The following is a 16,991-nucleotide window of genomic DNA, read 5'->3' as shown; positions in this document are numbered from 1 at the left end:
CAAATTAACATTTAAAATATACCACAGTTATTAACTACAAGTGATAGCATCAAATTGTAATTATATATATATATATTTTTTTTTAATACACTTTAATATTCTATTCCCTATTACCCACACATTTTCTGAAATGGTAAAAATGATTGTTTTCACATTATGATCATTCCATCAAATAGTTTATCCTGTAGTGTACTAACCGCTAAAAAATATATTCTATGCTAATTTTCCTTTAAATATTATCCAATACAAGAAATATCATTTAAATATAAATTAAATGTCATTTATAGTATTTTATATGATGTTGGTGGTATCTTATTATCATCATAATTATTTTCACAAGAGATAAAAAGCAAAATGGAATTCCATATTCGAAGCATCTTCTCTAGTAGTAATGATACTACAAATACAAGTATACTCATGTAAAATGAAAACATTGGAATTTTTGTTCAAATGTACCAGTAAAAAGGACCTAGAGACATAAAAGTGCTCTTTCGTGGTTGCAGACTCATCTGAGAAATGCTTTTAGTTTAAATTAAAACATGCTTAGAGTTTCCTAATCTCATCAGGAAAGCGTTAAAATTTGAAATTGAAAATTGAAAAATGCAATCTCTAGTAAACATTATAGGGAATTTAAATCTGTTTTTAGATTCTTTATCGATGCAGTTGGTCGATCGGTAAGACTGTAAAAAATACCTAATCGAGATCCAATCCGCTTAACATGATAGTTCTAAAAATATTGCGGTTGTCAAATAGGTACACTTATATTTTCCTTATGCCTTACAAGGTAAGACTTATTTTAAAGTTTAAATGTAAAATAAACAATGTAGTACTTGATAAAGCTATATGAATTAAGTTAGTTTAAAATGTACCTATCTATAATTAATAATATTTTAAAGTAGGTAATCATAGTTATTTTATTAGTTTTTGGTAAAAGTTTCGATTGAAAATAGTTATAAAGAAAAACAAATTAATTTAAACCTTTCTAAATTTTTTTTTTTTTTTAAATAAATGAAAACTCATTAAGTTTTACAGTCGTCAATACCCTTAGGCTATATTGTCCCTTGCGTACAATATACATATACTATATATAAGTGTATATATTATACTTTATAGGTACCTTAAGTTACAGTTCAGGAGAGATATTATTTTAGTTAAGATAACTTTTAGACATTTTTTTATTTTTACATTTAAAATTTTAATTATTCAGTTATAAAATAATACAAATTAAATTATTCTTAAAGATGAAACAAGACAACTTATCATGATTGGAACACAATACGATTAAATACAATATATAAAGATAGTAAGTACAAGTAGAATTTATAAAAACAGAAAACTATACTATTACAACAATATTATTGCATGTACTGAAATATTATTTAACAAGAATTATATGAATTTGAGCAATGAAAAAGTAACTAATAAGATGATGATCCACTACCTAGAGAATTGCGACCGCCAACACCATTACTAGAACCACCCGGTAATCCGTACGCACCTGTTATGCTACCGCTGGAACCACTTGGTACGCTATATGAACCACTTAGGCCATTGCTACCCGATCCCCCATAACCACCACCTAAACCACTATTTGAGTTACCACTAGGAGCTCCATATGAACTACTCAATCCGTTTCCAGAACCTCCTAAACTGTTGTAGCCACCGGATCCGAGTCCACCATTTGAACCGCCAAACCCACCATAAGATCCTCCGGCACTTCCACTGGAACCACCATAGCCGCCTCCCAAGTTGCCAGCACCACCGGAACCGCCATAAGAACCGCCTTGGCCTCCATTTAATCCCCCTGCGCCTCCTGCACCACCATTTCCACCAAAACCATTGCCAGATTGACGGTCACCAGCGTATCCTCCAACTGGATCAGTGTAGGTAATTTTTGGCTTATATCCTTCTTCATCGGCTTCATATTCCACAATTTGTGTTCTGCCGTCAGGTAATAGTACATGATACACTCCAGTTGCTTCTTCACCTTGACGACTTTCTTTATGGCCGAAAATAGCTCCTGTTTCAGGCGCATTTACTTCATATGAAAATTCATAATTAGCCGGTTCCTAAACAACAATGTCACATTAGTCACATTAGTAAAAAATAGTTTTTTTTCATTTCTACTTATATTATGATAATTATTATTATGACACTAGATAATGTCTATAAAGAAGTTCAATTCATGCAAGGCGAAGAGGAAAAGGGGAGTGTAAACAACGCAGTTTCATAGTTGTCAACATCAATCCCGACACTTGTCCCAAGTTTGACACCTAATATAATTGTGTCACACAGCGATTCATATGTCTTTAATTACATTTTTGGGATTTCCCACCACTTAATACAATCCTATTCTTTAATTCTATATTTGTTATTTACTTTCCGAATCATTCGTAATTTGTAGGTATTTAAATACTTAAATAATTTTCAAATTGATTAAAACTTACCGCTAATGGATCATTTTCAGATCCTCCGGCACCGTTTCCGCCAGCACCTCCAAATTGGTTACCATCAGCTCCATATTCACCGGATGAGCGACCTCCTAAACCGCCTGATCCGCCAGAGGCACCACCTCCTAAACCTCCTGATCCGCTTCCATAACCGCCGGATAAGCCTCCTCCAAGACCGCCAGATCCACTTCCATAGCCGCCGGATGAGCCACCTCCTAACCCACCAGATCCGCTTCCGTATTCACCGGATGACCCACCTCCTAAACCACCAGATCCGCTTCCATATCCGCCGGATGAGCCACCTCCAAGACCGCCAGATCCGCTTCCATAACCACCGGATGAGCCTCCTCCAAGACCGCCAGATCCACTTCCATAACCACCGGACGACCCACCTCCTAAACCACCAGATCCGCTTCCGTATCCACCAGATGAGCCACCTCCAAGGCCGCCAGATCTGCTTCCATAACCGCCGGATGAGCCTCCTCCAAGACCGCCAGATCCGCTTCCATAGCCACCGGATGAGCCACCTCCGAAACCTGAAGATCCGCCTCCGTAACCGCCAGCTGCTCCACCACCAAATCCGCCAGAGGATCCGCCACCATAATCACCGGATGAGCCTCCTCCAAGACTGCCAGATCCACTTCCATAACCACCGGACGACCCACCTCCTAAACCACCAGATCCGCTTCCATATCTGCCGGATGAGCCACCTCCAAGACCGCCAGATCCGCTTCCGTATCCACCAGATGAGCCACCTCCAAGATCGCCAGATCCACTTCCATAGCCGCCAGATGAGCTACCTCCAAGGCCGCCAGATCTGCTTCCATAACCGCCGGATGAGCCTCCTCCAAGACCGCCAGATCCGCTTCCATAACCACCGGATGAGCCTCCTCCAAGACCGCCTGATGAGCCACCTCCGAAACCTGAAGATCCGCCTCCGTAACCGCCAGCTGCTCCACCACCAAATCCGCCAGAGGATCCACCACCGTAGCCGCCAGATGAGCTACTTCCTAGGTTACCCGATGAACCACTTCCATAACGATTGTTACGTGAGCCGGATCCTCCATAACCACCACGACTTCCTCCAAATTTAGATTCTAATGAAGAATATCGGTTTCCAGCTCCAGACTGACTAGATTGAGATCCATATTGATTTGCTCCAGTAAAAAACGGACTTAGTGACGACGATCCACTTCCGCTACTTCCACCTCCATATTGTCCTTTACCACCATATCCTCCGTTTTTATTTCCTCCGCTAGTCCCACCTCCTCCATTACTACCATAACTAGGTGGTTCGGCTACCACAAAGGCAATTGATAGTACCAACAAAAATATTATCTAAAAAAGTCATAATTCATGTGGGCATAAGTTTCAATTAAAAGTAATGAATAATAATTTTTTTTTTTTAAAAAAGCTGATGTAACTAATAACAATAAAATATTCTAAATTGTGTAAATTGGAGTTAAATATTTTTTTTTATTTAAAAACCTCTGAAATTGTTCCCTCGATTTATCATTAAAAAAAATATGATTTTATAACACAGAACTATAAAATTTGTTTTCAAATATGTTAAGGTTTTAGTAAATTCATAATAAAATTTAAATAGTTTCTAGGCCACCATGTTGTCGTAATAATGAAAAGTTAAAGGTATTTCCTTATATTATTTCAAACATAAAAAATATGTTTTTAAAATACATCCCTTGCGGACCGTAGCCACACGATCGTGAGGGTTTGATTAATCATTGTTTGGAGTGTACTTACTACTTAACCCTCACAATCGTAAAGGGTTAGTTTCACCCCTTGGTCAGGCAAAACAAATTGTATATTATATTTTAACTATAATATACCGCTCGAATACAATAGTTTTATATATTTGCTAAAAATAATATTGAAAAAACTACTTAAAAAAGCGTTATAAACTTTGAATAAAGTCTAAATTTACTTGAACGTATTGACAAATTAAGAATTCATAATGGTCTAGTGTCTTTATGTTTTACTCCAATGACTAATATTTTTTTAGATATTTATATTTTATTTTAAAATCTCGTGCATTGTTATAAAATATTTTATTCTGTTGTGATTTATGTTTTTAGACATTTTTCCGTCCCAAACATAACAAAAATTTTAAACAATCGACGATTTATTTTATCAATAAAAAAGTTTTTATTGAATATTTGATTAATTTTTATGATTATATTAGTTAGGATTATTATATTAGGATTGGAGCAAATATCAACATTAATTACAAAAATCAAGAAGAATATCGTGTCTTTAAAAAAATATTTCTTTTCTAGAGATCAGTTCTCTAGAAGTACTCTCGAACTCTTTAATTTTTATAACAGGTATTTTCCCTTTAATCCTATACGACTATCTAATTCTAGTGTACTGATACTATAAATTCATATTAGGTTTTTGATAAGTAATAACTTATATTTATTTATAAAATAATTCCGATGATAATTACCATTGAATGATCAACTTAACACAAGTCACTTGTTTTCTCTTTACTTCTACTTATAATCAATCTATAAATAATTTTAACTGGTCCATGACCAGTTTTGAATAAATACTCTAAGAGTAAAAGTTGTGGTTGAAGTTTTAAAGTGTAAGCAGATTTTACAGCACTATTTTCCTACCATACCTAAGCAATTTATTCATAACTCAATTTGGTTATGGAACATAGTATTTTTAAAAGACAACTTTGGACTGTAAAAATGTATACATTATATAAAAAAACTTTACTAAGACACCTTTTAAATTTGAATACAGTAAGAATAGTTGTGAAAATAAACTTATTTTCCTTAGGCTTTACTCAGGAGTGAGCTGCTGGCAGCACATTGATAGTGTGTCTAATCCAATGTAAGTATAAGTATATTATTGCTGTACTTACGTTCATCTTGACTGATTTGGCGGCTGAGTGCAGTGCTGCTTGTTGACGATACGACGATACTGTAAGTCTGCAAACACTATGTGGTAGACGGACTGATGATGTGTGAATGATGCCGTCTAGGGATGCGCCGGCTGTCTTTATAGTGGCGAGGCGACGGAGATCTCTACACGACTTTTACCCGTTAACGGGCTAAGAGGGAGCATAAAACACAAATATGACGGTATGGACGGTGATGTGCGATGACGACAATGCTGATGATGATAATAATTGTGACTCGTGAAGGTGTTTTATATTATTATCGTAGTGTTTTATTAATTCGAGGAGTACCCGATCAGGAGGGCCGGCGGCACACTCAATGGTAACGTACCTAAACAAAAATTAGTTGCAAGTTTTATAATAATATTATCTAATGCCATTTATAACACTATGTAGCTAGTATAATATACACTACATTGACCAAGTATTTAAAACTATTTAATACCGATGTGCTTAGGCATTTCTAATTCTTACCCCAATTTTTTTTTTAAATATATTTACACAACAGGATATTTGTAACTTTCTATCATACTCAATCACATAATTTATTCTTGTATTAATTGCTCATTATGGCTTGCTGGTTGGAAGACATCTTTTTGGGTCTTTTGGTCTCAACCGATGTTCCAAATGCAAGTTAATTTCCTCATTGGTAAATTGAATCAATATCTCTATTGCTTGCATTATATTTGTGAATTAATTATTAGTATTACATTTATTATTATAATCATTATATATATTTTAATGTTATATAATGTTGCAGGTAAGACTCTATGCACACTGTTAGTTTCTTAGACAAGGCTTTAAAGAAAGAAAAAAATGTATGTATATATACAGGGTGGTCCACAAAGATTTCACAAATTAAATAATTTTTGTTCTAGTAAATATTTTTGAGATTTTTTTTATTTAAATAAGTTATACTCTTGTGCGCTATAATCACCATGGTTTTTATTGCACTTACCTGTTTTACTTTTTTTAATTATTTTTATTACATTTTTTCTTTTTTTTTTAAGATGGCCATTTTATTCAAAATAATTTTTAAAAAATTATTGGTGAAAAAAATGTGTATTTTTATTCATTTGTTCAAATGTTATACTCATTTAAAGGTGAGGACGACTGATGACGGGAGGTGGAGTGCGGTAGGTAACGCGCGCAGATAAAAATAACTCTACGCGGTTTACTCTATAATATAACTTATTTAAAAAACAAAATCTCAAAAATATTCACTATAACAAAAGTTATTTGATTTGTCAAATCTTTGTGGGCCACCCTGTATATATATACATATATACATATAGCTTCTTAATTTTAATTCTGATAAATTGATTCCGGCTATTAGTATTGGTATACATTTTTAGCAATTACATTATTGTAGAAAATATAAATAATAATGTGCTTTGTATCACTAAAACTAATAGCTTGTTGTTTTACTTAGGTCTGTTGATAGATTTATTTGTGGTTGCTGTACAGGGTGATTCATTTTGGGTAAGACAACTCATTTTCTCGGAATATATTAATATTTTGAACAATATTTTTTCCCAAAAATTTTCGGTAATCATTGTACTATATTTTTCAATATTTTAAAAACTTTTAAAAATGTTTATCACTAATCCTTGTAAACCAAAAAGGGGATTTTTAGTTTTTTAAATGAAAATATATGTTTTTAATTAAATAAATTTATGGACAAAAAATAAAATAATATTTAAGCGTTTGAATTTTGAACTTTCATTTATTTGTTCATTTGTTATGACTTTATAAAGATTTGATTTTTTGTATCTGTATTTCTTTATATTTTTCAATCGTTACTACAAAGACGAACAGTTTTATTATATCGCATAAAAATAAATTGACGTGTTACCGTACCCGTATCATAATCAGATATAATAAATAACCACGCATTATGATATTGTTGTTAGAGTGTTATCGTCAATTGGATGATGCGAACATAAATATAAATTTTATGTGCTACCGGTTTTCGAAAACCGAAGAAATTTGATAATTATTACGAGAAAATGTAGTATCTTTAAAAAGTCACAGCTAATGAACAGATAAATAAAAATAAAAAATTCAAACGATAGGTAACGTATTTTTAAATTTTTTGTCTACAAATTTATATAGTTATGTTTCCATTAAAAAAAAACAAAAATCCCCCTTTTTGGCTTATAATGATTGGTAATTTTTAAAATATTGAAAAATATAGTACAAACTGTACCTCAAAATACTGGAAAAAAATATTGTTAAAAATATTAATATATTCCGAGAAAATGAGTGTCTTACCCAAACGAATCTCCCTGTACTTAAAGCCTTCATTTGACGGCAACGATGACAGCCTGTGGGCATTCAAAATGATCACTGCTGAATACATAATTTTATTAATATCAGATGACAGAAGTGAAGGTGCAGAATAGCATGTAAAATTTTCTAGCATCAGGGTTTGTTTTTACTTGTTTATAAATATCATTAAATCATATTTTTAAACCATAGGCCATGAACGTTGAATTGTGTAATGTGTATTGAGTGATTTGTGTTGATTCGTAATATTTTTACTTTTGTCAGGTGTTTACTAAATTATAACATGTTATTTTTCGTAAAATAATAATAATTTTTTTAGTTATTACAATTTTAATATCTAAATCGACAAGTAAAAAGTTAGATTTTTCTCAGTGCATGTACTACGTAACACAAGTTACCATTTAAATTTAATAAGACAGCAAAGTTTTAAAAAATAACAAAACAAAAAATAATTTTTGAAATTTCTTCTCGATGTAAAACTTTAGGAAAACAATCTAGAAAAAACTTTGAGCAACTTATGGTTTTATATATATAGTAAAGAAAATCATATTTTAAATTTTTATTTATTTAGTAGGTATAGGTAAACAATATTTTCAAAATGAAAAACAAAAAAATTACTTTGATTTTTTGATAAAACGAGTGTCTAACGAAAATCCGAAACACCTTTAAGCACTATTATGAACATATTTACTTATGCTTAAAGTTAGATAGCGGATTTTAATGTTTTACATGTATTATTGGCTTTTTGTAGCTTTGTAGCTTTGATGAAAAATGTGGACATTTTTTTACAAAATGTGTACCTAACAAAGGATCCATATATAAGATTTTGAAATTATTTTTCTTATTATTAATATTTTTTTGTCCTACCTGACGACTACTTAGCCACTTAAGTCGTCGCTGAGATACCAGTTCCAGCATTTGTCATACTTGTTTGGGAACGATAATTAAAACTGATTTATCTGTATTGTCTTTGTAATTAATTATTCCATGTCGATTGCGTTAAAGCCGATGCTCTTAGTAGTAAATCTATACAATTTTTAAGTCACAGTAGTGTCTTTGGTGTAACTTTTTTTCCTTAGCATTTAGTAAAAATCTAGTTTAATAACATATACTATATCGCAGGTCGATGATCAACCGGCGACTTTAGTTCGAGAAGCCGTACAGCGAGGAATTGATAAACAGTCGTAGCATGTTCTCATTTCTAAATAACCAATTCAAAAAATGTTGCATTTTGCTCATCGCTTTACGCCCTTCAATCTCTTTTATCCATCAAATCATCGCATCGCTGTGCTTAAGTTACCACCTAATAAATAATTAATCTCATGTAATGTGTTAGAAAAAAACTTTCCATATTTGTTATAAAATTGTGATTTTCCCCCTTTTTTTGTTGCGTTTTTTTATGCTTTACGAAAAAAAAGTTTAGACAATAGATTTTTAAGAAAGCTGATATGATATAACCCCATCCATATACCATCAATCTAAATTTTAAACCTTAAATACCAAATTTTCTCTCGAAAAAGTGAAATAAAAGAAAAAATTCCACTTCTTTGGGATAGTTTATGGTATTTTTTTTATTTGTCAAGGTGTATTGATGGTACTATGTTTAAAGATTATTCCATACAAATTTGGAACTAATTAGACTATTTTTCAAAAAACTTTTAGCGCGTCAGTTTTAAGTTTATACTATGTACATTTTTAAGATACATGTAAAAAGAAAGTTGTCCGTTGTCGTCTTCAATGTCAAAACTGGCATGTTTTAGTTAAATTAAAATATGCTTAGAATTTTCAAATCTCAATTGGAAAGCGTTAAAATTTGAAATTGAAAAGTGAAAAATACAACCTCAAGTATAAAGTAATTATGGTTATGTTATTAGTTTTTGTTAAAAGTTAAACTGAAAATAGTTATAAAGAAAAACAAATTCATTTAGCCCTTTCTAAATTTATTTTTATAAAAAGATAATTGAGAACTCATTAAGTTTTACAGTAGTCAGTACCTATAGGCTATATTATCTCTTGTAAACAATATACAGTAAGGCCAAAACTTCGAATACACACGTGAAAACAATAGTTTAATTAGTTACATCATTTATTTTACAAAAACAAATTAGTTTATTTACATAGCTTTGGTGTGTATATTTTTTAATTATTCTGAATGTATTTTAAAGAAATCTAATAAAAAAAAAACAAAATGTTACTTTAGCAGACTTTTTTTTAAAGTAAGGGTGAAAACCACCTATTGCTTTAAAAATTTCGGTTTAGTTTTTGCCATTTTTTCAACATTTAAATATATTAACCACCTTTTTGTAATCGTTTGACAAATATCGATTTCATCAATGATGTTATCGATGGCACAACGTTACCCTAAATCTGGTTACTTGATGGTTATTTCCATCATGATGTTTGTTGCCAAAGAACAATTAGGCAATTATTTCTGAGTAATATATATATATTTTTTAATTTGATTTCTATAAAAAATATACAGTAAGAATAATCATAGAATGTTGTACAAACCAAAATTATGTAAATAAAGTAAGCTAGTCAAATAAATAAAGTAACTAAAAAAACGCCTGTTTCTTCATATGTATTCAAACTTTTGACGTTTACTGTATAATATATGTATATTATAGGTACCTTAAGTTACAGTTCAGGAGAGATATTATTTTAGTTAAAATAACTTTTAGACATTTTTTTAGTATACAATAATGCATAAGTATGATATAATTTAAAATTTAAATTATTCAGTTATAAAATAATACAAATTAAAATATTCTTAAAGATGAAATAAGACAACTTATCATGATTGGAACACAATACGATTAAATACAATATATAAAGATAGTAAGTACAAGTAGAATTTATAAAAACAGAAAACTATACTATTACAACAATATTATTGCATGTACTGAAATATTATTTAACAAGAATTATATGAATTTGAGCAATGAAAAAGTAACTAATAAGATGATGATCCACTACCTAGAGAATTGCGACCGCCAACACCATTACTAGAACCACCCGGTAATCCGTACGCACCTGTTATGCTACCGCTGGAACCACTTGGTACGCCATATGAACCACTTAGGCCATTGCTACCCGATCCCCCATAACCACCACCTAAACCACTATTTGCGTTACCACTAGGAGCTCCATATGAACTACTCAATCCGTTTCCAGAACCTCCTAAACTGTTGTAGCCACCGGATCCGAGTCCACCATTTGAACCGCCAAATCCACCATAAGATCCTCCGGCACTTCCACTGGAACCACCATAGCCGCCTCCCAAGTTGCCAGCACCACCGGAACCGCCATAAGAACCGCCTTGGCCTCCATTTAATCCTCCTGCACTACCACTGCCTGATCCATAAGAGCTACCTGAACCGCTATTGCCACCGCCTTGTCCATAATTGCCTCCTCCATTTCCATTCCCATACGAGCCTCCCGCGCCTCCTGCACCACCATTTCCACCAAAACCATTGCCAGATTGACGGTCACCAGCGTATCCTCCAACTGGATCAGTGTAGGTAATTTTTGGCTTATATCCTTCTTCATCGGCTTCATATTCCACAATTTGTGTTCTGCCGTCAGGTAATAGTACATGATACACTCCAGTTGCTTCTTCACCTTGACGACTTTCTTTATGACCGAAAATAGCTCCTGATTCAGGCGCATTTACTTCATATGAAAATTCATAATTAGCCGGTTCCTAAACAACAATGTATTCACATTAGTAAAAAATAGTTTTTTTAAATTTCTACTAATATTATGATAATTATTATTTTTCCTCAAAAGAAGTTGAGATCATGCAAGGCGAAGAGGAAAAGGGGAGTGTGAACAACGCAGTTTCGCAGATGTTGTAAATATCAAATATGACACTTCTAGTTCCAAGTTTGATGCCTTGTATAATTGTGTCACACACTTTATGTCACACAACGATTTATATGATAATCTTATTTTACTTTTTTATGTCTTTAATTACATTTTTAGAATTTCCACCACATAATGCAATCCTATTCTTTAATTTCCTATATTTATTATTTACTTTCCAAATTATTCGTAATTTGTAGGTATTTAAAAATTGATTAAAACTTACCGCTAATGGATCATTTCCAGATCCTCCGGCACCGTTTCCGCCAGCACCTCCAAATTGGTTACCATCAGCTCCATATCCGCCGGATGAGCCACCTCCTAAATCGCCTGATCCACTTCCATATCCGCCAGAGGCTCCACCTCCTAAACCGCCTGATCCACTTCCATATCCGCCAGAGGCCCCACCTCCTAAACCGCCTGATCCGCTTCCATACCCGCCAGATGAGCCACCTCCCAAACCACCGGATCCGCTTCCATAGCCACCAGACGAGCCACCACCTAAGCCACCGGATCCACTTCCATAACCTCCGGATGATCCACCTCCTAAACCTCCCGATCCGCTTCCATAACCACCGGATGAGCCACCTCCCAAACCCCCGGATCCGCTTCCATAGCCACCAGACGAGCCACCACCTAAACCACCGGATCCACTTCCATAACCTCCGGACGATCCACCTCCTAAACCTCCTGATCCGCTTCCATAACCACCGGATGAGCCACCTCCAAGGCCGCCAGATCCGCTTCCATAACCGCCGGATGAGCCTCCTCCAAGACCGCCAGATCCACTTCCATAGCCGCCGGATGAGCCACCTCCTAACCCACCAGATCCGCTTCCGTATCCACCGGATGACCCACCTCCTAAACCACCAGATCCGCTTCCGTATCCACCGGATGACCCACCTCCTAAACCACCAGATCCGCTTCCATAACCACCGGATGAGCCTCCACCAAGACCGCCAGATCCACTTCCATAGCCGCCGGACGACCCACCTCCTAAACCACCAGATCCGCTTCCATATCCGCCGGATGAGCCACCTCCAAGACCGCCAGATCCGCTTCCGTATCCACCAGATGAGCCACCTCCAAGGCCGCCAGATCCGCTCCCATAACCGCCGGATGAGCCTCCTCCAAGACCGCCAGATCCGCTTCCATAACCGCCGGATGAGCCACCTCCAAGACCGCCAGATCCGCTTCCATAACCACCGGATGAGCCTCCTCCAAGACCGCCAGATCCACTTCCATAACCACCGGACGACCCACCTCCTAAACCACCAGATCCGCTTCCATATCCGCCAGATGAGCCACCTCCAAGACCGCCAGATCCGCTTCCGTATCCACCAGATGAGCCACCTCCAAGGCCGCCAGATCCGCTTCCATAACCGCCGGATGAGCCTCCTCCAAGACCGCCAGATCTGCTTCCATAACCGCCGGATGAGCCTCCTCCAAGACCGCCAGATCCGCTTCCATAACCACCGGATGAGCCTCCTCCAAGACCGCCGGATGAGCCACCTCCGAAACCTGAAGATCCGCCTCCGTAACCGCCAGCTGCTCCACCACCAAATCCACCAGAGGATCCGCCACCGTAGCCGCCAGATGAGCCACTTCCTAGGTTACCCGATGAACCACTTCCATAACGATTGTTACGTGAGCCGGATCCTCCATAACCACCACGACTTCCTCCAAATTTAGATCCTAATGAAGAATATCGGTTTCCAGCTCCAGACTGACTAGATTGAGATCCATATTGATTTGCTCCACTGAAAAACGGACTTAGTGACGACGAGCCACTTCCGCTACTTCCACCTCCATATTGTCCTTTACCACCATATCCTCCGTTTTTATTTCCTCCGCTAGTCCCACCTCCTCCATTACTACCATAACTAGGTGGTTCGGCTACCACAAAGGCAATTGATAGTACCAACAAAAATATTATCTAAAAAAGTCATAATTCATGTGGGCATAAGTTTCATTTAAAAGTAATGAATTATAATTTTTTTTTTTTTTAAAAGCTGATGTAACTAATAACAATAAAATATTCTAAATTGTGTAAATTGGAGTTAAATATTTTGCCTTATTTTTTTTTTTTTTGAACTTTTAAAAACCTTTTAAGTTGATCCCCCGATTTATCATAAAAAAAAATATGATTTTGTAACACAGAACTGTAAAATACTTATTTAAATATGTTAAGGTTTTAGTAAAATTAGAATAAAATTCAGGTAGTTTCTAGGCCACCATGTTGGCGTGATATTGAAAAGTTAAAGGTATTTCCTTATATTATTTCAAACATGAAAAATAAGTTTTTAAAATACATTCCTTATGGACCGAAGCCACACGATCGTAAGGTTTCGATTAATCATTTTTTGGAGTGTAATGACTTAACCCTCACAATCGTAAAGGGGTAGTTTCACCCCTTGGTCAGGCAAAACAAATTTTATACTATTTTTTAACTAAAATATATCGCTCGAAGACAATAGTTTTATATATTTGCTAAAAGTAACATTGAAAAAAAAATTCTAGGTAAGGGATAAAAACATTAATAGTTTAAAAAAAATTCTAATATCAGCAATCGTAGTGTCTCTAAAGATAGTATAAATTTAAATATGTGTTTACACCTTACTTTTAGTCGAGAATGGTTACTAAAGTTTGGTTGGTTTTACTTGTTACTTATTGTACATTGTAGTTTAAACATAAAAAAAATATTAAATTTTATTATTGCCGATGGTAGGTAGATTAAAATTTAATAATTTTAAGTTATTATATTATACAACGTTAGTTTAGTTTAACATTTATTAGAAAGTTATTAATTTATAAATTATTAGTTAGTATTTTTTTGTAAAATGCGCTCAACTTATTAAATTGTATTGTATATTTACAATTAATATTCAATTTTGAATGCCCTTTGAGTTGATTTAGTTAAATTGACTATTACTTCGTTATCAAAAACCTGTTATATTTTACCTTTGTTGGTATGGGCGTTATAAACTTTGAATAAAGTCTAAATTTACTTGAACGTATATTAAAACTTAAGTATTCTTAATGGAAAATTATTAATCATTGGTCTAGTGTCTTTATCTTTTACTCCAATGACTAATATTTTTTTTAGATATTTATATTTTTTTAAAATATTTACATTTTATTTTAGAATCACGTACATTGTTATAAAATATCATACTATTATGTGAATGTTTTCAAAGTTTTTTTACGTCTCAATAATAACAAAACTTAAAAAAATTCGACAATTTATTTTTCAAATAAATATTTTTTTTTTGTAGAAAATTTGATTAGGTCGTGTGCAAAGTTATAACATAACATGTTTATTCTTGTAAGCTACTGTGTGAGTTATTTCCCGGAAGCGCACTTTAAAAATTACATCAGAAATATAGATAAGTAATATTGGTACAGGCGCGATAGGACTTTGTAGAAAGTGATATCTAATAACAATAATATGCAAATTTAATGTCTTTAGTTTTAAAAAGATTTCTTATTCAGTTTTTCCCACGATTGCCTTGGATTATTAAATCATAATCCTTTATTGTCTTACGGGTATTACTTTGGCATAGACTTAGAGTTTGTAACTAGAATATTTTGCACGTTGTCATTCAACAGTTCAAAAAAACCGCTATCATAATTACTGATATTACTTTTTATAATTATATTAGTTAGGTTTGGAGTAAATATCAACATTTATTACAAAAATTAAGAAGAATACCGTGTCTTGAAATAAAATATTTCTTTTCTGGAGATCAAGTAACTCCCGAACTTTTTAATTTTTTTTAACAGTTGTTTTCCCTTTAATCCTATATATTAACTATCTAATTCTAGTCTACTGATACTATAAATTCATATTAGGTTTTTGATAAGTAATAACTTATACTTATTTATAAAATTATTCAGTTGATAATAACTAATGAATGAATGATCAACTTAACACAAGTCAGTTTTGAATAAATGCTCTAGGAGTAAACGTTGTGGTTGAAGTTTTCAAATGTAAGCAGATTTTACAGCACTATTTTCCTATAATACCTAAGTAATTCAAGTATTTATAACTTAATAACTCGTTATCGAACATAATACTTTTAGATGACAACTTTAGACTGAAAAAAATATACAGGGTGGCCCACGAAGATTTGACAAATTAAATAACTTTTGTTCTAGTGAATATTTTTGAGATTTTTTTTTTTTAAATAATTTATACTCATTTGCGCTATAAGCACCGTGGTTTATAACGCGCGCTGATAAAAATAAATCTACACGGTTTACTCCAACTCCCGTCATCAGTCATCCTCACTTTCAAATGAGTATAACTTTTGAACGGATGAATAAAATTACAAATTTTTTTCGCCAATTTTTAAAAAAAATTATTTTGAACAAAAGGCCATCTTAAAAAAAAATAAAAATGTGTAATAAAAAAAATAAAAAAACTATTAAAAAAAGTAAAACAGGTAAGTGCAATAAACACCACGGTGCTTATAGCGCAAATGAGTATACATTATTTTAAAAAAAATCTCAAAAATATTCACTTGATCAAAAGTTATTTAATTTGTCAAATCTTCGTGGGCCACCCTGTATATATTGTAAAAGAACTTGCTAAGACACCTTTTAAATTTGAATACAGTAAGAATAGTTGTGAAAATAAAGTTCAAACATATTTTCTTTAGGCTTTACTCAGGAGTGAGTTACCGGCGGCACATTGATAGTGTGTCTAATCCAATGTAAGTGTAAGTATACAATTGTTGTACTTACATTCATCTCGACTGTTTTGGCGGCTGAGTGCAGTGCTGCTTGTTGACGATACGACGATACTGTAAGTCTGCAAACACTATGTGGTAGACGGACTGACGAGGTGTGAATGATGCCGTCTAGGGATGCGCCGGCTGTCTTTATAGTGGCGAGACGACGGAGATCACTACACGACTTTTACCCGTTAACGGGGTAAGAGGGAGCATAAAACACGAATATGACGATCTGGACGATGATGTGCGATGACGACGATGCTGATGATGATGATGATGACGACGATGATGATAATAATTGTGACTCGTGAAGGTGTTTCATATTATTATTGTTGTGTTTTTTTTTCGGGGAGTACCCGATCAGGGGGGCCGGCGGCTCACTCAATGAGAACGTACCTAAAAAGAGGATCCGCGGCGTTGTGGGGCGCGCCTAATAATAACGATCAAAAGCAAGGACTCCGGGACGATGGGAAATGATGACACGCCGTGGATCATCTTTCACTCGATCTCGCCGACAGCCCTGCGTGTACGCGGTACATGCACCGGTTGCGCAACGGCCACAATAATAATAATATAGCCGAGCACATGTATATTATGATAGATCTATTGAATGATAATAGGTAAGTATTGTACATATATATGTATATAATGTTGTGCGCGAGACGGCGTTTAACAAAAAACTCGGCTACCGCTCACTTGAGACCCGTGCATTGTGTTTACATTAAT

At 34.1% G+C, this 16,991-nt stretch overlaps 1 protein-coding gene across 22 annotated transcripts; it reads right to left on the bottom strand.

The window, feature by feature from the left end:
* Positions 1-1,255: 1,255 nt before the first annotated feature.
* Positions 1,256-16,701, bottom strand: LOC126844178 (uncharacterized). 22 transcript variants are annotated; one of them, XM_050582116.1, is made up of 6 exons: positions 16,276-16,701; positions 12,883-13,465; positions 11,893-12,837; positions 11,803-11,847; positions 2,448-2,494; positions 1,256-2,069 (listed from the first exon to the last, which is right to left on the bottom strand). In XM_050582116.1, exons 1-6 carry the CDS (start codon positions 16,279-16,281, stop codon positions 1,419-1,421), a joined length of 2,277 nt encoding a protein of 758 aa, XP_050438073.1. In that variant the 5' UTR covers positions 16,282-16,701; the 3' UTR covers positions 1,256-1,418. The 22 variants fall into 22 exon arrangements, with proteins under 22 accessions (XP_050438073.1, XP_050438068.1, XP_050438059.1 ...); XM_050582120.1 differs by lacking the exons at positions 1,256-2,069; positions 2,448-2,494 and adding an exon at positions 10,459-11,368 and having other exon boundaries at positions 11,756-12,342; positions 12,613-12,657; positions 12,703-12,837; positions 16,276-16,668; XM_050582111.1 differs by having other exon boundaries at positions 11,803-12,837; positions 16,276-16,699.
* Positions 16,702-16,991: the final 290 nt, after the last annotated feature.

This window comes from Adelges cooleyi, unplaced genomic scaffold (assembly GCF_023614345.1).
Source record: "Adelges cooleyi isolate 19-005CV unplaced genomic scaffold, UGA_ACOO_1.1 ACOO_flye_CR_arks_rails_tigmint_CR_PRNA_651, whole genome shotgun sequence".
Lineage (NCBI taxonomy): Eukaryota > Metazoa > Arthropoda > Insecta > Hemiptera > Adelgidae > Adelges > Adelges cooleyi.
The sequence above is the reverse complement of the archived record's forward strand: the minus strand, read 5'-3'. Positions and strand labels throughout refer to the sequence as shown.